At 34.8% G+C, this 24,926-nt stretch overlaps 1 protein-coding gene across 2 annotated transcripts; it reads left to right on the plus strand.

The window, feature by feature from the left end:
* The first annotated feature begins 899 nt into the window (after positions 1-899).
* Positions 900-22,516, plus strand: LOC145596463 (uncharacterized). Of its 2 annotated transcripts, none has more exons than XM_081652639.1 (24): positions 900-1,312; positions 1,469-1,578; positions 2,738-2,810; positions 3,280-3,341; positions 4,679-4,820; positions 5,024-5,242; positions 5,358-5,424; positions 10,305-10,704; positions 11,299-11,446; positions 11,574-11,734; positions 14,548-14,647; positions 15,233-15,307; positions 15,490-15,624; positions 15,863-15,952; positions 16,841-17,023; positions 17,104-17,208; positions 17,993-18,151; positions 19,200-19,244; positions 19,332-19,553; positions 20,527-20,633; positions 20,716-20,772; positions 21,450-21,498; positions 21,616-21,884; positions 22,188-22,516. In XM_081652639.1, the coding sequence occupies exons 1-23, from the start codon at positions 1,172-1,174 to the stop codon at positions 21,775-21,777; spliced, it is 3,012 nt and encodes a 1,003-aa protein (XP_081508765.1). In that variant the 5' UTR covers positions 900-1,171; the 3' UTR covers positions 21,778-21,884; positions 22,188-22,516. The 2 variants fall into 2 exon arrangements, with proteins under 2 accessions (XP_081508765.1, XP_081508769.1); XM_081652643.1 differs by having other exon boundaries at positions 21,616-21,855.
* The last annotated feature ends 2,410 nt before the right edge of the window (positions 22,517-24,926 follow it).

The following is a 24,926-nucleotide window of genomic DNA, read 5'->3' on the forward strand; positions in this document are numbered from 1 at the left end:
AGAAGAGACAAATTGGCAATTTGAAGTGCATCATATCTACCGAGAAGCCAATAGAGTAGCGGATTGGCTAGCCAATCAAGGAGTTTCGCAGAACAACAATATAGCGTTGATTCAAGTCCCCCCTTTAGCTTTAGGGAGAATTTTACATGACGATGTCGTAGGTGTGGCTTTGTCACGTTTTGTTCCCCCGTAGTTTTGTTTTCTCGTTTTATTTTTTTCGGGGCTTTTCCCCTCTTATGCACCAAAAAAAAATGATTAAAGTGGAGTAGGATGAAAAAAAAAACCCAGAAAAAGCAAACATAGGTATAAGGTCCGTTCATTTTGCTGAACTGAAATTATTTTTATTGATTTTATATTATTTTTTTTTCTTTATAGTTACAAAGCGTAAGTGAAGAGCAATGAAAATATGAAAAATATGAAGCACTCCATATTAAATAATACTCCTAGGAAAAGAGCACTAGTGAAATAAAATACTACTAACTACTCCCTCCGTCCCCAAAACTTCAATCCTTTTGGGTTGATTTCGCGGTTATTAAGAAATATAAATAATCAGAAATAAAAACATATTTGAAAGATAAATTTAGATGGGGTTTGTAACGAACTAGAGAGATAAATTAAAGTATTAAAAATAAATGAAAAAACAAAATTTTATATGGGGAAGCTAATTTTGCACAAATATTATTGTAAATTGGTGGATATTTTAATGCAAATGGGTCAATTACTTTGGGACTAAAATTAGGCCAAAAGAGTCAAAGTTTTGAAGACGGAGGGAGTAGGTATTGTTCGTAAAAGGAAAGTGAAATACGGAGTATTTAATACGAAAATACGCCCTACAAAACCTCTCCCGTTTTATATATCGTTACTATCTCTTGATTTTACTCCGTTGTAGTGACAGAAATTCCAGGAAAAATTGGTTTCATTTTCATACTACTCTCTCACTCATTTTTTCCTCCTCTCAGTAAAACCCCCCTAAAACTCACCTGCTCTTCATCTTCATCCCTCTCTCTCTCCTCAAATCCAACTCCGCCATTTTTGTCCACCTTCACCTCTCTCCAATTCTGCATTCTCCGCCATAGCCAAACGATCGAGAACCTCGAGAGAGATTCCCACTCACACAGCAAAGTAGTGCAAATTCAAATATAGAAAGAGAAAGTGAGGATTTCAAATTTCAATGGCGTTGTCTGCTTCAGACCTTCCGATGATGTATCAATTGCTCGCTAATTCTCTCAGCGGCGACCAAACTGTGAGGAAACCGGCGGAAACTGCGCTTTCTCAGTCCGAAAGTCGGCCTGGTTTCTGCTCTTGCTTATTGGTATATGCGTGTTTTCCTTTTTCTGATTGTTTATTTGATTTGTTTTTCAATTTCTAGGGTTTTTGTTGTTTGTGAATGTTTGTTTAATTTGTTTAGTGATGGAAATTTGGTTGCATGAATGTAAGGTTTTGAGTGATTGAATTGTGTGTAATGTAGGAGGTGATTACTGCGCAAGATTTGGCTGCTCAGGTTGATGTTCGTTTGATGGCTACGGTTTATTTTAAGAACAGTATTAATCGGTATTGGCGAAATAGGCGGGATTCTATGTAAGATCATATATTTGTTATAATTTTGTCATTGTTGTTGTTGAATTTTATGTTTTTTTTGTTGCACTTTGATTGAATGTCACCAAATTTTGATTCGAATCATAGTCATTTGATTATTTCGCGTCAATTTGATGTTCTGGAAATCCTACCAAGCCACTACAACTATTTTTTATTATTGTTATATTTACTTTTTGTGGTGAAAAGGGTAATGTAATGTATGGAGTGATGGTGGTTGGTTGGTTGCCAGAGAGACTTGTATTCACTTGGATGAAGATGTATGGACTTGAGTTGGCGAAGTGTTTTTTTGGATGTATAATTGTATTTGCTTGCCAAAAATCAAATTAAATGAACCATTCTTTCATTTCTTTGCAGTATTAACATAATATAGGTATTCTTATGCTCACAATTTTCTGAATTGTCAAATTGAATTTGTGACACCCTAGGACCCCAAATGTTCTTTGGTTTTTGCGATCATTTTAATGTTGAAATGCTATTTTTTGACACTAATTTCTCTTATTGATAAAGAGTGTACTTGAACTATGAGTTCGATTATAATATGTTTAGATGCTGATAATACATTTTAAGCATGACACTAATTAATTACATCAATCAACTCACCTTGCCACAAGATAAAAGTTGAATGTGCTTGATTGAATAACCATTAATTTGATTATGAGGTCCAATTGGGAGGACTCTGTGCTGTCTTTCTGGAGTGTTTTTATTTTTATTTTTATTTTTCCACTGCTACTTGTTGCTGATAACTTGTTTTTTTTGATAAAATTTGGCTGGGGAGTTGTAACTTGTAAGTGCTGGCCTTTGGCTCCTATCACTGTTTTGGGTTACCCCAGCTTATAGTAACTGAGGCATCTGTTGAAAACCAGAAACGTACTATGCTGGCTTAAATTTCTGCAGTATGCATTCAGAAAAAAGAACTTTCTGATCCTAAATAATCGAACTATTATCAAATACATACTTTTTTGATGTTGTCAATTGGTGGATTTTTAATTCTGAACCTATCTTTTCACTGTTTTCTTCCCATGCCGTTGAGGGGGAGGAAAAGTATAAATTTCTGGCATCTTCTCTAGGACTCATTTGTTGAGTCTTATTGGATGATTCATTTCTACCGTGTTGTGACTCATCTCTTAAATGCTTTTCTCAGGGGAATCAGCGCAGAGGAGAAGATTCATTTGAGGCAAAAGTTGCTATCTTATTTGAGAGAAGAAAATGATAAGGTCATGTATCTATAGTGTTATCGAACTCTTCATTTTGTTTGCATCTGGGTGAGCTAGAGTTAAGGGCTAAGGGTGTGTTCTATTCACCAAATTTTCATTTATCTGAACTTACCAAAACTTATTTGAACTTACCGGAGCTTATCAGAATTAATTTATCTGAACTTATTAGACCTTATTAAAACTCATTTTAGTTGTAATTTATGTTTGGGTAATCCTTATCAGAACTTATTAAATCTAAACTGAACTCAACTAATCTGAACTTATTACACCTGAAATAAGTGAAAATAAGGTGAACAGAACAAACCCTAAGGCTGCATAAGCATTTGGGACTATGGGCTTTATATTATGTATAATGCTTTGTCTGCTCTTGTATAATAGTTTTTATCTTTAAAACATTGGAGTTTGTTTAGCTTTTCTTGGCTGCATCATACATTGTAATTACTGAAATATCACTTCTTGTGGATTGCAGATAGCTTTGATGCTGGCAGTTTTGATTTCAAAAATTGCACGTTTTGATTATCCTAAAGAGTGGTAAGTGTGCCTACACTTGCTTAATCATCTTACAAGACACTTGTTTCCTGAGTTATTGCTCTAGTGCTCTTTGACTGAGTTTTGAGGAGTATTGTGGGAAGACATACCTTCATCAGGGACCCAACTGTTTACTTTATAAAAAAATTTCTCTAACTTTGGATTATAGCTGTTTAGATCAAAATGAGTATTTTTGACTGCATGCTCTTCTTATATATGTACTGCACTAGATCAAGAAATTAATTGAATAGTCTCTATATAAGTACTGGTTTAAGGTTGTAAACATGCATTTCCCTCTACCCAGCTTTGGTTGGGAGCCTTTTATAGAGGCTTTGGGTCAATACTGATGTTGATGTTGACCTCAATATAGGGGATTAAGATGATGCATTTTCGTGTGACCAAGGTTTATGATCAATTTAATAATCTTCTGTGAAGTATCAGTGAAATACATAAACGTCACTCCAAAAGCATTAAAAGTTGCTCAGTAGCTCTTGTAGATAGGGAATTGCTGCTATACAATGTTTTACTCCTCTTTTTTGTTTTTGTTTTTGTTTTTGTTTTTGGGATGGGGGGGGGGGGGGGAGGCATGGCGATTCATGTTAGCCGACCCCAATTCATTTTGGTACTAAAGCCTTCTTGCTGTTTTTTTTTTTTTTTTTTTTTTTTTTTTGGGGGGGGGGGGGGGGCGAGGGGAATGTTCAGTTTCTTGATGACTTGATGTTAATGGATTCTTGCTGGGTTCCTTGCTTTTTTTTGGACGGATATATAATTTTGGAGGAGTTACTAAGCTTATTGAGGAACATGTGAAAGTTATCGAGTTCTACTATGTTTTTTTTTGTCACCACCAATTTGGGAAACTTGTGTAAGCCAGTGAATTAAAAGGCGCGTCTAAGGTGCTAGGCGATTAGGGTAGAGTGCCTTTTTTGCTTTAGGCGAGGCGCATTCAAAGAGGCGCACATAGGCGAATTTCTTAAATTGTTTTATATTGTGTGCCTCTCTAGCAGGTTCTTCATCGCCTCATTGTGCCTTGAGCCTTTTTATACATGATGTAAGCAAAGGTAATCTGGATTGAGGGAGAGACTTTAAAATTTTCAAACGCCACCTGAATCAGTTCAATTTTTTGTACAGTTTCTTATCAAATATTTGTTTGGAAATTTTGGAGTTGTCTGATGCTTTGCTACAATGCTGCTGAATAATACTAGTCATATATAGTTGTTTGAATGCAATGATGTATGGTGACAAGTTATGGTATCAGTTTATAACCCATTTAGTATTTGTTTAATTTATGCACTTTCCGTACTGTTGATATTCATGGAGGCTAACTTTGATCACTTGTTCAGGCCTGAACTATTTTCAATTTTAGCTCAGCAGCTTCAATCAGCAGATGTTCTTTCTTCCCATAGGATTTTTTTGATTCTCTTTCGGACTTTAAAGGAGTTGTCAACTAAACGGCTAACTTCAGACCAAAGAAATTATGCAGAGGTTTGGTTGGCTTTGTCCTTTTTAGCCCTCTTAATACATGTTCATGAGTTTGCTCTCATTGTCTTTATCTTGTAAAAGGGAATAAATTTGTACATGCCACCTAAACTGTTGCTTATTTACCATAATGATGTTTAAAAAAATAAAAAATAAAGATAAAATAAAGCTGCTGCCTTTGACAACTTGTTTTGTTGGTTTCTTGGCAGATTTCTTCCCATTTCTTTGATTACTGCTGGCTTCTCTGGCAAAGTGATGTACAGAGAATTTTGCATGGTTTTACTGAATTGGCACATAGCTTCAGCTCAAATGTCTTGGACCAGCATCAAAATGAGCTGTTTCTAATATGTGAGAGATGGTATTTGTGCTTAAAGATTATACGCCAGTTAGTTATCTCCGGCCACCAGAGTGATTCCAGATCTATGCAGGTGCTTCACATTGATTTTGTTTCTACAATGTTTGCATGATTGTCATATGCTTTCGCTGACTCGATTTGGCATATATAATGTACTCTTGAATAATTATTCTGTACCTACTTTTCAGGAAGTCCGACAGGTCAAGGAGGTTTCCCCCATGTTACTAAGCGCTATTCGGTCAATAATTCCTTATTGTAAGTTTTTTTTTTGTCTAGCATGGCATCACCCTCTTGATATTTCTTTTATAAAATGGTGTATAATTCAAAGGAAAACTCTGAATTTTTGTGTTTGTGATTAAATTAAAATGATAAATTTTATAAAGTAACTAGATAAAACTCAAAGGTCACGACTTTGAGGACATACAAGTGTCTGTTGTAGGAGGTTTCCCCCGAGCTCATCAATTTTTTAAATGTTGAAACCTCTCATTTTATTGAAGATGTGTGGTGTTAGATAGGCATAACAAACTATTCCCTCCATTCCTAAATATTGCATGCCTTATTCGTCCATTCCAAAATAAATGTATCATTATACTTGGTAGCTTTCTATCATAAATTATTATTTTATCTCCCCTCCCTTAGTCCCCACTCAATATTTTTTAAATTTCTTTTTTTGTTTCTCACATTGTTGATGCATAAATAAATGATTAAAAAAATGGCAACCTTCTCACATAATATCTCTTTCATGGTCGTTGTTGCCCTTATATTATTCACTTAGACTACTTGCTTGTTAGTTTGTTATAATACTTTCCTAAAAAAATCTTCTAAAACTTGTGCAATTTGAAGTAATGCATTATTTAGGAATGGAGGGAGTAGTGGATAAGAAAACGACTAGGCTATCAAACTTAAAAGATTAGAACACAAATAATAAGGCTCTTTGATTAAACAAAACTCTTATCTCTAAAACAAATATGAGAATTTCAAGAATCCTAATTTGCTTGAAACATGAAAATCCCACCTCAAAATTTGCCTTGTTTTTCCATTCCAATATAAATGCATGATTTTCATTCTCGGTAACTTTCTATCATATTTTATTGTTTCTCTCCCCCTTAGTCTCCACTCATTTTTTAAAAATTTCTTTTATTGTTTATTATCACTCATTGTCCTTCTTAAATTATTTAAAAAAAAAAACCCTTGCACATAAAATCTCTTTCATGGTCACCATTGCCCTTTTGTTAGAATAAATAATTCACCCACTTAGGCTTGCATGTTTAATTCTACAAAAAACCTCTTTTAAAACTTTGTGCAATCTTGCGTGATGCATTTATATAGGAATGGAGCAGTAGATGAGAAAACAACTAGACTATAAGAACACTATTAATAAGATTCCATAACTAAACAAAACTCTATCTCGTAAACAAATTTGAGAATCCTAATTTGCTTGAAACACGAAAAACCTACTCAACTTATCTGAATCTAGACTAACATAAAGTTAAGTTCTAAAAGACCATGAATGCTCTCGCATCATCACCTCCTCTTGGAAACAAACTTATCTTTAATTTTAGTACGTGGCAAACAACTCAACCTCTTCAAACCAATATATCATCAAAATTTATTGAATTGTAAATATTTGTATACAAATTTGTAAATGAATCGGGTGTACAATATTTATTATACAGTGATTGTAAAGTTATCCTAAAATGATAAAAAGATCCCTTGATATAAATAAAAAAAACTATGTTTTATTGATGAAAGTTACTCCTTCAAAGGATTAAAAATCGAATCTCAGTGATGTAACTACATTACCCTTATAAAACTTATCCCATGGCATATATATATGGAAAAATTGCTCCCATTAATCTGAACTTTGCCTCGTTCGCCGAAATTAATCCCAACTTTCGTTTATTATCTATCACTCCCAATTTTAGGGGGTATTAATTTCTATTGCACCCAACAGGTCATCTAACCTGATGTAGCAAGTTACCTAGACACGTGTCAACACGTGATAGTTCCAAAAAAAAAAAAAAAAGAAAGAAAAATAAAAATTAAAACAAAAATTTTTTAAAAAAGGAAAAATACCCAGCCCCCCACCCTATCTCGGAAAACACCACACCCCCACCCCCACCCCGCCGGAAAATCGGCACCCTTCCCCGAAAACCCCTCCCCCGCACCGGAAACCGCCGCCCAGCCACTCTTCCCCCAGCCCCCCGATAACCCTTCCCCAGCCCGATAACACCCCTCCCCAGCCCCCGATAACCCCTCCCCAGCCCCCGATAACCCCTCCCAACCCCCGATAACCCCTTCCAGCCCCGATAACACCCCTTCCCAGCCCCGATAACCCCTTCCCAGCCCCGATAACCCCTCCCTAACCCGATAACCCCTCCCTAACCCCCGATAACCCCTCCCTAGCCCCCGATAACCCCCTTCCCCGCCCCGAAAACCCCTCGCCAGCCACCGAAAACCCCTCCCCAGCCACCGATAACCCCTCCCCACCCTCGAAATTGGCGAAGCCCAGCCACGAAATCGGCGACGCCTAGCCACGAAATCGGCCACAACGACCGAAATCGGCCGGTTTAGGGTATTCAGCCCCAACATCGGCCATTTTCGGCCATTTTTGGCCATCGGTGGTGCTGGTTTGGTGTGCGTCGGTGGTGTTCGTGTGGTGGTGGGTGTGGTGTTCGTGTGGTGGGGGTGCTGTTGGGTTGTTCTTATTATTTATTACATATTGACACGTGTGTAAAAAAAAAAATAATCACAAATGTTTACCTGATTTACCGGTTGCAAGTCATTTGGGTGCAATAGAAATTAATACCCCTTAAAGTTGGGAGTGATAGATAATAAACGAAAGTTGGGATTAATTTCGGCGGACGAGGCAAAGTTCAGATTAATGGGAGCAATTTTTCCTATATATATTAAAATCATATCAGATTTAATGGTAGTTCAAATTGGCTAAAAGTTACCCTAGAACTGTTTAATGTTCCCTAATATTGTATATTGGGTGTACACAAAAGTTTTTGATATTCCTAACACATTACACTACCCTTTGAATCTTTCAATGAATTTTGCCAATTAGGAAACAAAATCACAAAATCATGAACAATAGCCAAGAAAATTTTTATGCTTCTCTGTTCTCTCTTGTAAGAAAAGTTGTAAACTTGTCAAAAATATTCAAAAATGTATATTTGTCACCTTCCTTGTTCACCACTTTAACAATAAAAATGAAATCATAGCCCCAATAGTATCAACTTATAAATTTTGTGTGGGATAAAAAATAGTATCAAATCCACTTAGCAGTTTCCACTTTTCCAGATCTATAGCATCAAAATCATCATATCACCTTTTATATCGTCAAGAGGAAATAAAACTGCCTCTTGTACTTGACCTTCATCTAGTTCAACTAGATTTGAAATCTTAACTGTCTCTAAGATGATAAGAATGTCAACCAATGTTTCAGTTGGAGGAGTAGTGGTACCATGTTCTTTTTAGTAAGAGCTTAAAGAATGAACCAAACATATAGCTGCGGCTTGTATGTTTTCAAAGCCGTGACCTTTGGGTTTTATCTTGTTATTTTATTATTGTTGCCATTATAATTCAATCATAAAACACAAATATATAGATTTCTATTTGAAATATGCATCATTAAATCTGATGGAGCATGACTTTTGTTACTGAATTAGAAAAAAGCTAGAAGGTTCATTACCTGGAAGTTTATTTTTCTTAACGTCAAGTCATTGATTAGAACTTATATTTTGGGACTGGAAAAGTATTGTTTTCTCTCCTGTTAGATCTTTTCTGACCTGTATCTCATGCAATATGCTCACTGCCAAATATGTATTTGTATGCACTTGTGAGCATCCTTGAATTATTCTTAGTAAGGGTTGTAATATAGTTGCTTTGTAGATAGTATCCTCTTCGGTCATTTTGATATTCAATTGGACCTGCTTTTACTCCTGTGCCATATATATCTTCCACTATACGTCTATACTATTTTGGGAAAATTGTCTTCCATTTGCCTACTTCAGTTAAAAGTTGCCAACCCTTTATGTTTAGTGGATCCTAGTCACCCAAACTTTTATTTTATTCTCGGTACTGGGGCATACCGTATATTGACAAAGGCGAATTATGACACAATTGTTAATATTTGGCCCAATTAAATAAATTATGCAGTGGATTGCATATCGTACCGAATTTTATCCCTGCGTATTCGGTAACTCTGCTTCTCACTCTCTGTCAACACCAGTCCTTTTTTCTCTCACAATCCGTACACTTTCTATTATTAGTATTCCTTTTAATATCCACTTTAATTTTTTTAAAAAGTAGTGTACCACTTTTTTTGCTCATCCCTACTATATTCTTAATGCTTGAATGCCTAGCCGGAAGATAAATATAGGATGGAAGGAATATATTTCAATTTTTTAAGTGCTTTTTTGTTGTACATTTGGAATGTCTCTTTTTCCTGGGCAAGGAGTTCAACTTACCAGATCCCATCTGTGTTAAATTGTGAAAACTTAAAATAGGGACATTTATGTCCACAAGAGTGTGGATAAGTGTTGGTTCCCTTTAGAGCTGTATGACTGTATCCTAAGCTGCATTTACGGAAACTTAACAGAATAATAGCCTCAGGCCCTCAGCCGGATCCTTTATTTTCATAATCCCTCTTATAAAACCACCCTTGAGTACTATTTTGTCTACTCAAAGCCACCCCTTAACAATATATATCTGGATATGGGTGGCTTTAGTGCCTGGTGATAGTGTGTGTGTGTGTTTTATTTTATTTTTATTTTTTTTATTTTTTTTTATTTTTTATAATTATGTTGCTTCGAGATGGTTTGACAATAAAGGGTCTGACTAAGGGTGGTTGTTTGTGCAATTCTGTTTTTTTAATGGTATTTTGCTTCAAAATTTAAATATACATCATTTTTTGTGGCCTTGCGTTTATTTTATATAAAAGTCATTGGTAATCTTTGTATTTTGTAACATTCTTAATTATTGCAAACATCATTTTGTCGAAGTATGCTTTTTCCCTTGCTGTTAAGGAGCCAAAAATACTAAAATATAATTGTAATATTAGTGTTTGTTAATTGGATTCTCCGCTAACTTAAATATATGTTTTTTTTAATTGTTGGATCTAAATGCAGATTCATCTTTCCAAGAACGGCATCCTAGGTTCTGGGATTTCACAAAAAAAGCATGCACTAAGATGATGAAGGTTCTAATTGCTTTTCAGGGAAAACATCCTTTCTCATTTGGGGATAAGAGTGTCCTTTCACCAGTCATGGAATTTTGCTTAAATAAGATCACAAATCCAGAGGCTGAACTTTTTTCATTTGAGCAATTTCTTATCCAGTGTATGGTGTTAGTAAAATCTACCCTGGAATGTAAAGACTACAGTCTTAGTTTGATTGGTCGTGTGCTGGATGAAAATGCAGTCACTTTAGAGCAGAGGAAGAAAAATATCTCTTCTGCCATTGCTGGGAACCTTGCCTCGCTCTTCCCCAATGATCTTGTGGTACTTTTATGCAATGTATTAGTGCGAAGGTAAATTTATGACTGCTTAAACATACAGTTTTGCTACTTTTATCATCTTCAAATTTCATGTATTTGTAACTTGTAGGTTATAATCATTTCAAGCATGAATTAAGTCCTTGAATATCATTGGGTGTTTTGATAGTTAACAGGGATGCGACTGATACTTGAATATTTATCAGGAATATCGTTGGGTGTTTGATAACTAAGCCTCTGCCTGATTGTTGATTTAGGCACATGAACATTTTGGGTGCTACTGAATTTTGTGGGTCACCACATGATTCTTGCTGTTTGTCATGTGTTTTCTCCTTTCACTTTTTCATATTGATCATTTAATGAAGCATGTTGATCACAGTCCCTCTCCAAATATAGCATGTGTTGAACTCAAATATATCATTGTCAGTTTGCTAAGATAAAAAATCCCCCCCCCCCCCCAACCCAGTCCCCCACGCTCGCGTGGGTAACTGCCAAAATGGTTCACATGCACAAACCCCCGTTCGACTTAAATGTGTACTGCTTTGGCTGTTGAATTGTATGATTTGTCTTCATCTGTATCCTTTAGATTTAAAGTTGTGTGTATCTAGCTAAGGCTGTGACGTCACACAGGTATTTTGTTTTATCAGCAAGTGATTTGGAAGAATGGAGCCAGAATCCTGAAGGTTTTCATCATGAACAAGACATGGTGCAGTGGACTGAGAAACTAAGGCCCTGCGCTGAAGCTCTTTACATTGTTTTATTTCACAAGTACAGCCAAGTAGGTGAAGTTTTATCTTTCATAGACATGCCATGTAAATCTAGGGTGTCTTTATGATGTAGTCGTTAAAATTGCTTGCAGACTAGAAGATGCCTTGTGATATTGACATTACAATGGTTGTTTATAGCTGCTAGGTCCTGTGATAGTCTCCATTCTTCAAGAAGCAATGAGCGGCTGCCCTACTTCAGTCACTGAAATTACCCCAGGGTTGCTTCTCAAGGATGCTGCTTATGGAGCTGCAGCATATGTTTATTATGAACTCTCAAATTACCTAAGCTTTAAAGACTGGTATGTGTTTGCTTAAATCTCATCACTCCAAATTTTTAACTGATATTTGGTTACTGGTTAGCACTTTTGATATTTGGTGTTTATTCATGAGAAGGATGTATTGTGGATTTTTTTTTCCTATTATTAAAGTTCAATATTTTTGTTTAGTTTTAGTGAAATGGCAAGTTCTCTGTGTTTTAGTTATAGATAATGAATATCTTTTATTCTGGAGTTTGAAATATGAGGACATAAAGATGTGTTTGTCTTATTGGCCAGCTTATAGTTTTTGGTAAGATTTTGTGGTTGATTCACTGAAATTGAGAGACTGAATTTTAGTTGATTCTCAACTGTAGGCAATCATGGAATATATCTGTGGAAATAAGTTTTATGTGCAGCTGTTAGGGAGCACATTTGCATCACTTGCCGCCACCCCCCCCCCCCCCCCCCCCCCCCCCCCCCCCCAAAAAAAAAATAGAGAAGAGAAAAAAAGAATGGTATAAATGTTTGATAATGAAAAGAAATCATTTTTTGATTGAGATGAGCCCAAAAAGCAAAATTTTCCCAGTGAATAGGTATGATAATGCTGGATAGATGAAGAATATACTTGAAATTTAAAAAGATTGGTTTGCATGATGAATAGATTATTCCTGTGTAGCTGGTCAATGTGCTGGTAGTTACTTGACTTACTTCTATATGTTTTGTTACTGGTGCTCAGATTTAAAAAAGTATTTTCTTGCATCAACTATTGTTGAAATGAAATAGCATGATGACAATTAAAATTTAAAATGGAGAAAAATGATGAGAAGAGAGTAACATCAGTTTACTAAATTATGAGGATTGGAATTTTACTTTGGATTGGTGTGGGTATTTAGGGTCAGATTGATTGTAGGATCAAACTCTTGTGGACTCTTAAGATCTTACTTATGTACAAAAATGTAATTGTAATACTCCAATATATTAAGAATTGTTCATGTTTGAAATTTAAGAATACTGAAATTTCATTTTTATTTTTTGATTGGGTAAATTAAGTTTTTGAATATCAAATGGCAAAGGTTAATAAAATTTGAAACTCAAATTTTAGTTAGGATCCTTAGTTGTATGCAATGCTTGGCGTACATTATATCTTTTTTATATGCAATGCTTGGCGTACATTATATCTTTTTTATACAAATTTTTTACACAAACTAACCAACATTTATAGTAATGTGACTAATTGCCAATGTACCTGAGCTGAAAGATGTAGGGAAGTTTTAAAGTAGTTTCCTCTCTTGCTATGAAATTCAGTAGACACCAAAATTTTCTCTGTTATCTAGATAACAGTCGAGTTGATTATATAGGCAGTTGGCCAACCTACAATGTTAAAGTACTTTAATCCCCCCATTCCCCCCCCCCCCCCCACCCCCACACACACACACCAAAGGAAAAACAAAACACAGTGTTTGAGCTAATGGCTTGATGTTGATATCTTTCATGATCAAGACAGTAGACACATAACTTAAGCATGAGATGACAATGCTTTCTTTGGCCTCTGAACTATGACTTCTATCAAGTATCTCCAAGCTACGTAGTTGCTCTAAAGCCCTCCCTTGTTTTTGGTCCCAACCTATGTTCTCAGATACTAAACTAACAAACATCAAGAGGGTTTTTCTGCTGGTTAGGTCGAAGATTAGACTATCTAGTATATTTTGAGGTGAACTCTCTTTTTCTTATATTAGGTCAATGGTCAAGATTATGTCAGGAATTGTAGATTATTGAAATTGATGTAAGTGGTAAATTGGAGTCTAAATTTTATTTGATATTATGTTTCTAATTTGTTTTGAGGATTGCCTATGATTAATCATTAGTGATAATATTCTCATTCTTGAAAAAAAGACAAGTATAACATTAAGTCCTCTCCTACCTCCTTGGATGACCTTTATTAACATTGGAAAATGATGGAATTAATGATATACTACCTCCGTTTCACATTTTTTGCAACTTTTGCCAAAAACATCTGCTACACATTTTTTGCAACTTTCCAAGTTTTCCATTTATAGTCAAGTTTTAAAAATGATATTACTAAAAGTTTAAAACACCCTTACTAAAATTTTCATCAGCTCAATTAGTTTCTTAAAACAAAACTGAATAAAATACTAATCTAACCAAATTAATCTGATAATTTCCCCCAAATCTAATTCATTTCCCCCAATTAACCAACTTAACTCACCAAACAACATTCAACCCTCAACAAATCTTTCGACAATTGAAACCCAATTCTTGAAGTTCTTCTTCAAGTCCTTAATTTCTTTCTTTATCCTTCATCTTGACTCTCTTTCTCTCTTCCCTACGAAGACAAACCACCGGGGACTTTTAGCACGGATTTGAATAGAAGTCCAGGCCTCCATTAAAATACAATTTCTAGACCTTCAGCCTTTATAGATAATCCTTGACTTTTCAAATCCGTGCTAATAGTTAAAAACACACACACACACTCACACACACCCCAAAAAAAGAAAAAAAAAAATATCCTCAAGAAATGCTGCTTGTAGAGTTGTAGGTATAGTGTGTGAAAATGCTGATCCTTGAATCTCATATTTTTTTTTTCTTTTTTTTTTTATAACCACAATCTACTCGTAAAGTATGGGTATCTTGTTATTGGATATGTATCCTTTTAGAAGATGAAACTAAGAGGTAAGGTGAGGTGTACTTTGCTTCTAAATTTTTTCTTTTCGATAATGAGGTTCTATCTGCTCTTTTGTCTGTGTATTTCTCTTTGGTGGCACCATATAAATTTAGTGATTTAATTCTGCATCAGCATAGTAACAATAGGCTGTGGCACTTGATCAATATTCTAGGTTTAATGGCGCGTTGTCGTTGGAACTAACGAATGATCATCCCAACATGCGTGTCATCCATCGGAAGGTTGCATTGATACTTGGTCAATGGGTGTCAGAGGTAACTATACTTGATTGTATTTCCATATACAATTATAGAGATATGTTGTTATGATATAAGTGACTAATACACTAATTGGTGGGTGTTTAAAAAGCAATTATTAAATTTGACTTGTTAAACTTAATGTTTTGCTCAATTTACTTTCTTCAAATTATTTCCATTGTCGTTTTGGATGTTTATGTTGGGACTGGGTGCTTATTATCAATTAGAGTTGGATGGATTGTCCCCCTCCCTTACCTTTGTTTCCTGGATACTAGCATTAAAAATTGTGATATATTCCCACACAATCTTTATGTCGGGACTGGGTGCTTATTATCAATTAGAGTTGGATGGGCTGCCCTCCTCTCTCACCTTTGTTTCCTGGATCTAGCATTAAAAAGTGTGATATATACCCACACACTCGCACCCACCCACCCACACACGTGTATGTATATGTAAGCTTGCCAGACTTCCTTAATTCCTTTACTCTATTTATGCCTCAACATTATTCAGGTTTTTTTTTTTTTTTTTTTTTTTTTTTTTTTTTTTTTTTTTTTTTTTTTTTAAATTTTAAAAACTGTATCTTTTTTCCGAATAAATTGATAGATTAAAGATGATACAAAGAGATCGGTGTATTGTGCTGCCATCAAGCTGCTCCAGGATAGAGACCTTGCTGTGAAAGTATGTAATCCCTCTCTTGTTGCAAGTTGCTAATTGTTTTAGCCTCCTACCTTTTTCTTTTCTTCTTAATGCTCATAGTTTCCAAATCGGTTGTTTTTAAAAATTTAATTTGTTTCCTTTTAACGCACTAGTTTTTTAAATGACCCAATTGTTGAAGAGGTATCAATTTTTTCCTACTCTAGCTGGCAGCATGTAGGACTTTGTGCTTGTTAATAGAAGACTCAAACTTTTCTGAGAAGGACTTCATCGATCTTCTACCATTATGTTGGGATTCATGTTTTAATTTGGTTGAGGAGGTTGCGGAGTTTGATTCAAAGGTAAACTCTCTTTTTTCATTTTTCTACCAATTAATAGTACTCTGTACGTAATCGAGTTCCCACTTTTATATATTTGTTCTTGGTCTCTACAATTCTTTTATCATAGCCAATTTAAACATCCACAAGACCCACTCTCTATGTGGATGTTTAAACCAAAAGAGTGATTGTGACAATATTTTATGTTGATTTCCAAAACAACTACTGATTTAGTTTTGCTGTTATTGTGGTCTTCTTCCAGGTCCAGGTTTTAAATTTGATATCTGTTCTTCTTGGACACATTGGTCAAGTAATACCTTATGTGGACAAGTTAGTGAAGTTTTTCCAGAAGGTATAATTTGAATCTTTTATTTGTTTTAGCTAGTCAATATTAGAATATTGATTGATCTGTTGTCAGTCCTCAGGAGCAAGTTCCATGATATGTTTGTTTGTTAACTCCTTAAAAGACAATCATGGCTCTTGCAAGATTTTTATTTTTCCTTCATTAAAAATGGTTACAACAGCAATCACCTAGTAAAAATTATGTTATTCAGGATTTTGGGGAACAGGGGAAGTCAATCTTTATGAAATTTATACCTAATGATGAAGCTATTTTGTGAAAATCTCAGACTGGTTGAGTTTTCTCATTTAGCTTATTGGGGTCTGACTTAGTGTACTAATGTTGCAGAGTAACAATGAATCTATTGTTTTGATATATTTTTTATATACTTGGGTCTATAGCCGGCTATGGTAAAAGACATGGAATTCTTCTTTCAAGTTATTGAGGCAGATCACCGGCACTTCAAATTTTGATTAGCTTTTGTGAAAATATTGCTGTGACATTGCTTCTTTTTTTAGGCTGTTAGTGCACCACATCTTTGCAATAGAATTGAAAAATAATTAGTTCTGCAATGCTTAAGCCTTTCTTTGTAGTGTGTCATTGGTGAGTTTGGTATGGTTTATAGTCATATTGGTAGAATAATCGTTGTATATATGAGAAGGAACACAGTTCAAGCCTAGTCCTCTGCCTTTTCTTTCTAAATTGGTTGGAAAGAAAATCCCCCTCTATTCAAGAAATGACAGTCCTCCTTGCTAGCCTGGGATTGTGATTCTCAATTATATTATCCCTCTCATGTTGAAGGATATTTTTGCTCTTAATTGGATATGACTTTCCGTTTATAGTATCTTCCTTGATTGTAAAAGGATATCAATTTCTTACCTGAAATTTCTATCTATCAAGGTCTGGGATGAATCTTCTGGAGAGAGTCTTCTGCAAATGCAGCTTCTAATTGCACTAAAGAACTTTGTTGTGGCCCTTGGGTATCATTCACCTGTATGCTACAACGTATTACTGCCCATTTTGCAAAGAGGAATAGATGTGAATGGTCCAGATGAACTCAATCTTATGGAGGACAGTATGGTGGTAAGCCTTTATTTCCTTTTTATGGGTGTGCATTCTCAATCCTGAAATGTTAATGGGTTAATTTATAATTTGTCTTGCAGTTGTGGGAGACTACCCTTACTTATGCTCCATCAATGGTTCCACACCTATTGGACTTCTTCCCGTGTCTTGTGGATATCATTGAAAGAAGTTTTGATCACCTGACGGTTAGATTTTAATTTTCATTTTCCTTGCATTTTTATTGTATAGGTTACTGCCAACAGTTACTCCCTTCTTTTCCCGTTTTTTGCATACGAAGATCAAGTGTGTACTGTGTAGTAACAAAGATAGAAATATAAACAAAGAGAGAGAGAGTAAAATCTTTATTTTTTTTAATTGTCATCTCTATACTCATTTGAACTTGAAAAGATATTGGGACAAACTGTTTAAAGAAGAGTATACTCCCTCTGTTCCTTTTTGTTTTACTCACTTTCCATACTAGTTTGTTCTTTTTTGTTTTTCTCACTTTCCATTTAGTTCATTCTTTTTTGTTCTATTTACTTTGCTTTATTCTATTTTTGGCCTGTCCCCTTTACCATCTTACCTCTTTAACCCCACTATACTTACATCTTTCCACACCCTCTCTTACTTTAATTACCTTTTTCCTCACACCCACCCACCTTTTTACATCCTTTCTATTCTTTTATCCTACTTATCTTACACCCACTCGCATTCTTCAATATTATTTTAAAAATTGCATATCTATAGTAATTGGGTAGAATAAAAAAGAATAAAGGTAGTGTATCACTCTCTGTTTATTTTTTAATTTATTTATTGATAAATGAGGCAAATTTGGTATTCTTAATTTGTGATTAACATCATATGTGTAAGTATGATTGAGTAGATTAGTAGTTTGAACCTTTTGAGGGTTATTATTAGGTCCCATTTATCCTAATTAAGTTGACAGGTTTGATTTTGTTTCTTATTGTTTGTTATGTGGATCTTTTGTAGGTTGCGGTTGACATTATCGAAGATTACATTATCTTGGGTGGTACTGAGTTCTTAAATCGCCATGCCTCTAGTGTAGCTAAACTTCTGGATATGATAGTTGGAAATGTAAATGATAGGGGCCTTCTGTCAGTCCTTCCTGTCATTGATATTCTAGTGCAGGTATGCCCTTTAATTTTTACATGTCACTTATTTAATGTGAAAGTTATATCATCAGCTGATTGTACGAGTACCACAATATTCTGATGTTATAATGTGTATATACCAGTGATCATAAGCCTTCATATTATCTAGCTGCATGTCATAGTCTCTAATATTAATGCATAAGTTAAATAGACTCTGTTCCCTAATATTTACTTGCATCTACATGATTTAGACACCTCTATAGATGTTTATACCTTCGATGGGTAGGAGCTTCAGGGGGTGTTGGGGTCAGCTCTGTGAATTTTTGGCTTTTTTGTCAAGTAGGTGTGGCTTTGCGTCTTTTTGGCTTTTGTTTGGTGTAGTTAACCATTGATCTGATTGTGTGTGATATCTTTCTACTGACATTTTGATGAGTCATCTGGAATTAGATACTCACTCCGTCCCCTTTTGTTTGTCACTTTTGAAGGAAAATTACGGGAATTAAGGTGGAGAATGTGAAATAATAAAAGTATATGGGAAAGTGAAATTCCCAACCAATAAAATTTAAAAGTGCATGGGAAAGAGACATTTCCAATTAAAAAAGTAATTCAAGTACATGGGAAAGAGAAACTGAGAGATTCAAGAGTGTAAAACATTAAATTAGTCAAAAGTTGGCACAATTTTTATGGCAAATGTTTGGGTAAAATAGGAAAAAGGCTTAATAAGGACAAAATAAATGAGGGTATGAAAGACTTTTTATGTATCTTAATAATTATGAAAATATGAAATGTGACAAACATATAGGGGCACCCAAAATGGCAAAAGTGACAAATAAAAGGGGACGGAGGGAGTAATTGATTAATTCAATGGTCAAGTAGTGTAAATCGGACACCATATGAATTTGGATTTCCGAAGTATGTATCTGTTTTTGTGTTACTAAGAAATAAATTGATATCATTGGAAAAAAAAGGTGGCCAACTTCTATGATATTTGATATTCTCGTCTGTCTCATGCCTGAATTACTACTTAAGTATTTACTTCTACAGTGCATCAGCACTACTACTTACTACATTTATCTTTCCTGCAGTGCTACCCTATGGAAGTACCTCCACTTATCAGCAGTACTCTTCAGGTGGTTATATCTTCATTGCTTATAAAATTTGAAGCTCTTCGTATAACACCATAATAATTGTTTTTCTTTGCCTTAATGTGCTTACAGAAATTGGTTGTTGCCTGTTTGTGTGGAGGAGATGAGCGTGACCCCTCTAAAACAGCTGTAAAATCATCATCAGCCGCCATTTTAGCGAGGATTTTAGTGCTGAACACTAATTACCTTGCCCAGTTGACATCAGAGTCTTCACTTTTGGAACAACTCCAAAGTGCAGGTTTTCCTATGGAAGAAAACTTACTTCTCTGTCTGGTTGATATATGGCTAGAGAAGGTCAGCGTGATATGCATTATTTATGTGTTTTTTTTTTGGTTCCAAATGCTTATGTGTCTTATCCAATAGTTTCTGAAAGTATTTGGAGAAATTCTATTAGTTCACAAAGAATCGTAATATGGGGGTGTTAGGGGCAGGGAGTGATAAGAGGCATATCTTAAGATAGTTTGTTTGGGAATTCTCAGTAGAGTGCTTATAACTTGCTAAAATCATCATTTATAGGTAATTAGCCAATTGGTTGAAGATCCCTGTTGGTGGTCATAATGGTGGGAAAATTAGTACTTGCACATCATTCTTAAACTGATTTTGGAAGGATGATTTTGTGTTAATCAACAGAGTATTGAGATCTGTAGTTTGGCCGTGATAGGATAAAAACCTTTTGTTGCAGAAAAAGTCGGTGTTTGGCAACAGGATTCTCTGATCCAAGATCCCAATTAGCTCTATCGTGTATCAGATATCCTTTTTACTTTATATCCCTGAATCTTTAATTAGTTGTGCAATGAGTGACTGAGAAGCTTTTGGTTGAAATATTCTTTTCTGCCAGTCGATAATATTATTGGTCTATGATATGCACGTTCACTTTTATTCAGGTACCAAAGTCATATTCTCATTCATATCCACTTGTAATTTATAAGTTAAATAGTTGGTCATTAGTGTACAACATAAGTATATATGATTCCTCCAACATATGAATTTGCTTGTTTTCAACGACTTCAGTTTAGGTTGGAGGAACCTTGTCGTTGAATAGAATATGGTTAAATTTGGGATTTTTTTATTGGCAGGTGCATTGGAAGTGCTATTTGCTGCAATAATCCTTACAAATTACTCTAGCTATATTCATATATAACTGAATTAGTTTGATTTGCATGTACTGGGACTATCTGAGCTTGCAACATATTCTTGCATTGATTTTCTGTCACAGTATGAGTCTGCTTGTTTCCTCTTTTCTCAGTCTGATTTTGGTTGATTACAGGTTGATAATATGACTTCAATTCAGAGAAAAATAATTGGCTTAGCGCTGTCTGTTATTTTGTCCTTAAGGCTACCTCAAGTTCTTGATAAACTTGACCAGATCCTCAGGTAATTAGAAAAATGAAAGTGATGTCTTCCTTATCCAGTACTAAGCTGTTTCTCAATCTGATTATTTGCTCTGTTTATTCAGTACTTGTACCAGTGTAATCTTGGGTGGTAATGATGACTTGTCTGAAGGAGAGTCCAGGTATGATAGCTGTATGTACTTGCAGAAAATTACATCCAATAACATGAACTTTTGGCTGTAGTCCTGTCAAGACAACTACCCTTCCCTACTCTTCTTATATACTCGTATCTTTAATCACTGCAATTTGCCAGTTCACCACAAAACAACGGAATGTGTCTTTGCTATTGTTTTACTTCTTTCACTGCAAGCAGATCTGACTTATGCCTTCATCTGAGTGTATGATGCTACCATCCCACCAACATATGCTTATCTCACTGCCCCTTGGTTCTAGATTCGTGTCCATCCCTTCTATCTTAGTTCTAGATTCATGCCTATCCCTTCTGTCTCTAATTGATTATATCATTTAGTAATCCGAAAATAAGTTGCATAAAAATTGATGAATTGGGTGGGCAACTTTAATATGCGAGTATATTTTCATTTCTCCTGGGTGATCTCTGTTCCAAGACGTTTCAACCATTTCTGGATGTTCAAAATTTTATGATAAGTTTTTAAAGTCCCCGGTTCTGAAACAGTTCACAGGTTTTTAAACATTTCTGTGCATCAGAGAAACTTGTGTCTCAGATGTAAATTTCCCTATGCATTCCTAAAATTAGGTGTCTGATGTGTTGATTGACCCTGATAGGCCATATTATTTGTTTCCTCCCCTTATTTATTGGTGATAACATGACTTCCATCAGGCCTCAAATTGAAGGAGCTGTTCTGAGTAAAGAGTTCAAGAAGCGCCAGGTAAGCAGCAAAAAAACATTGTTTGAAAATAGTTAATTGTTTTTTTTTTGGAGGGAGTAGGATATGTGTGTGTGTGTGTTGGGGGCGACTGAGGTTGACATGTGTGTTTCATTGTAGATCAAATCCTCAGACCCTATCAATCAGATGTCACTGGAGAATGCAGTGAGAGAAAACCTTCAAACATGCGCTGCCCTTCATGGAGATACCTTTAATGCTGCAATAAATAGAATGCATCCTTCAGCACTTTCGCAAATGAAGCAGGCATTGAAGATGTCCTAACAACATAATTGTACTACTGCTTATTTTCAACATTCACTCCTTGCAATTTTTGATAATTCCATGCTTGGAGAAGTTGAGGTTATATCCCTGAACCTCGTATATCTATTGTAAGTTTGCTTCTTTTCGTTTCCCAACCCCCCCCCCCCCCCAACTGTTTCTCTTATGTTACATTTGCTGGGTCTTATTGCTCGCTTCTAATCATGCGAACCAAACACAAGCCTAGGCTACTAGCTACTCCCCTCCCTTAAAGTGCATCTAGGTTGGATTGAATTCCCAATTTCAATCAATGCTGGAAAGAACCATCTTAACTACTAGACCTTAGCTTGTGGTGTTTTGTTGACTTGTTGTCTACCAACAGCCCCTTTATACTTTTTTTTTTTAACTTGACCTGATTTCATGTTGCTTTATAGGTGAGTGAAGATTTCATTGCCAAGTTTTTTTGGTGGCAAGCTTGTTGCGTGATGCGGATTCTTTATGATTCTTTCGATTTGTGTTGGGCCTTCTCCCCTCTTTTTTAGTTTACATTTTCTTTTTCCTCATTATTCTTGTTGTTCTTTTAACCAATACCTTAGCCTCTTGTACATGCCAATTGTGGTGATAGGAACTCTGTACATAGGCATTGAGCATGTCTTTGTATGTATTCCTAATTCCCTACGCAAGAGTCGCTATAATTTCATAGATTGTTCCTCATGTAATGAGATATCACAGGAAGTAAATGCCGTATGATTGTTTTGCCTTAGTGTAGTTTGTAAATTGTGGGAAAAAAAAAAAATCAAAGATAACATGTTTTGACATCTCTTGTGCTCTCATGTAATACTTTGTAAATTTTGATTCATCCTTTGCCATTCCTCCTAGTGGCTAGTGGTGGGTTTTGTGGCATGGATAGCCATTTAGGACCAGTTATTATCAATTATTTTTAGGAAAAAAAAAAAAAAAGAGCATTGAAAAAAATTAAGAATTGTTCTCATGAATTTATTATTCGTATTCTATAAGTATTACAATTTTGTGGTTTTCATCCTGTTTATTTGTACTTAATTTTATAGAGTATTGTAGCCAGATGTATAAATTTAACTATTTCAGCTTCAAAGAGTATATTCATTACACTTTGAGATGTTTTCATCTGTTGACTTTAAAATATATATTCAAATTTGATCAAATACATTAAACAAAATTTCTAACTATGAAAGCATGGTTCTAATAAGGCTATATCGTCATATTAAAATTTTGGTCAACTTAAATGTTGAATATTACAAATTCTTGAGCGAGGATTAAGGATATGCAAGTCATCTATATTGTCATGAGATACAAATCGGTGCTAAACATTACCCATATCCAATTGTGCACCATCGCCCATACAGTAGCATTCTATGGATTGTTTCCCCTTTTTCTCCGCTTTGAAAAAAATGGTTATATTTGTTTCCTACCACTGCTTCTCCTTGATCAGAAAATGAACATTTACTAAATTGAAAACTGATTAACCTATTTTGAAACATATATATATTTCTTATCTCAATCAGAGTAATCCAATACGAGTAGCAATTGTTATTTAAATGGATATCTTTAATTTTATTAGTGAATTTTATTTTGTGTGAGAAATAGGTGAAATATTTTTTTTTTTTTTTAAAAAACCAATGCACATGAAGACTAATTATAATGATCGTAAGAGCTATATGTCACGTGTCGACTACGTTATCCTAGTCACGCATATGTTTCACTCTGGCACTGCTTCTATACAAAGACTAGAATAGACCCGGTCTACAATAACTTATTGTAGACCCAACCTTCTTGTATACCATACGAATGTGATTATATCATACGAGATGTGATTATATTACTACAAAAGTGATTATATCATTTTGAAACTGTTGTGTAAATGTATAGCTCAAAAAGTGAATTTATCATTATAAAAAGTATCAAATAGTAAATTACATCATTTCAAAACCTGATTTTTAAATTTTATCATCCTAAAGATAATTATATAATCTCATTAAATGGTTTAATATGAGATTACATAATTCAAAATACGACTCACAAAGATAATTATATCATCTAAAAAAGTGATTATATCATCCAAAATGTGATAATATTATTTGAAAGTGTCAAATTTTGGGTCTACAATAATTTATTGTAGACCGGGTCTATACAAGACCAATTGCTACTTCTATTCCCAACAATATAGTACAACCCTTGTACTAGGCGAATATATTTGGTAGCTCGTCTCCTTAGTGCCAAATAAACCCCAGTGGCAGATCCAACGGGAGTTCATGGGTTCAACTGAACCTGTAAGATCCGAAAAAAAAAACATGAATTTTATTTTTTATTTTTTTTAAAATGAAAAATTATATAAATATTTTTGAAGCAATCATGTACAATATTAGGTTTGTAACTCAATTGGATAGGTTACTCTATAGTTTTTTTTTTTGAACGGGAAGAATAATATCATTAAATAAAAGTCATACGGCATTTACAATAATAAGAATCTGTAAACCACAGATTTAGAGAAAATATCATAACTTTTACAATCAAAATCATAACTAATTTGCATATTTGGCATAGCTCATACTCCACTGCTTCAAGCTTGACGCGAGCAATGATTTTCGATGTCTTTGCATCTTTCCAAGTTGAGACCTCCGCAATTTGCGCTGATGCTTTGATCGATCGGTTGATGACAAATCCTAGACCCATAGGAATCCAAATCACCTTCCCAATTATTATAAGAACCCTAAAAATAAAATTCTCATCCATAGATGAGAATCAAAATCCCAGAAAATTGGGAAAAACCCAGAAAATTGGGACAGACTCTCACAGATGGAGAGAACAAAACAAAACAAATAAACCAAAACGTAAAACAAAATAAAAAAAAAAAACAAAATTGAATTAAAGAAAAAGGGTCGGAAATAGTCTAATTTCCGAAGAAATTAGACTATTTCCGGCCTAAACGGCCAAGAAAATTAAAACCCTAGAAGAGAGAGGAGAGAGGAGAGAGGAGAGAGAAGAGAGAAAAAGGGGCGGCTTAAAAAAAATAAGTTTTAGGTTACTCTATAGTTGAAAAATGCAGGTTTCGAGATCGTTATCGGTAGGACGCAATTTGAGTTTTTTTTGTTTTCTTTTTAATTTTTTCCTTGTTTTCCCTTTACATCTTTTCTCGC

The sequence above is a fragment of the Chenopodium album genome, chromosome 2, assembly GCF_948465745.1.
Source record: "Chenopodium album chromosome 2, dcCheAlbu1.1, whole genome shotgun sequence".
Lineage (NCBI taxonomy): Eukaryota > Viridiplantae > Streptophyta > Magnoliopsida > Caryophyllales > Amaranthaceae > Chenopodium > Chenopodium album.

Bases quoted from the DNA above. Each gene is read 5' to 3' on its own strand.
- LOC145596463 (XM_081652639.1), top strand. From the start codon at position 1,172: ATGGCGTTGTCTGCTTCAGACCTTCCGATGATGTATCAATTGCTCGCT. The intron at 3,342-4,678 runs GTAAGTGTGCCT...TCACTTGTTCAG, and splicing joins TTTGATTATCCTAAAGAGTG to GCCTGAACTATTTTCAATTT. The intron at 17,209-17,992 runs GTTAGATTTTAA...GATCTTTTGTAG, and splicing joins GAAGTTTTGATCACCTGACG to GTTGCGGTTGACATTATCGA.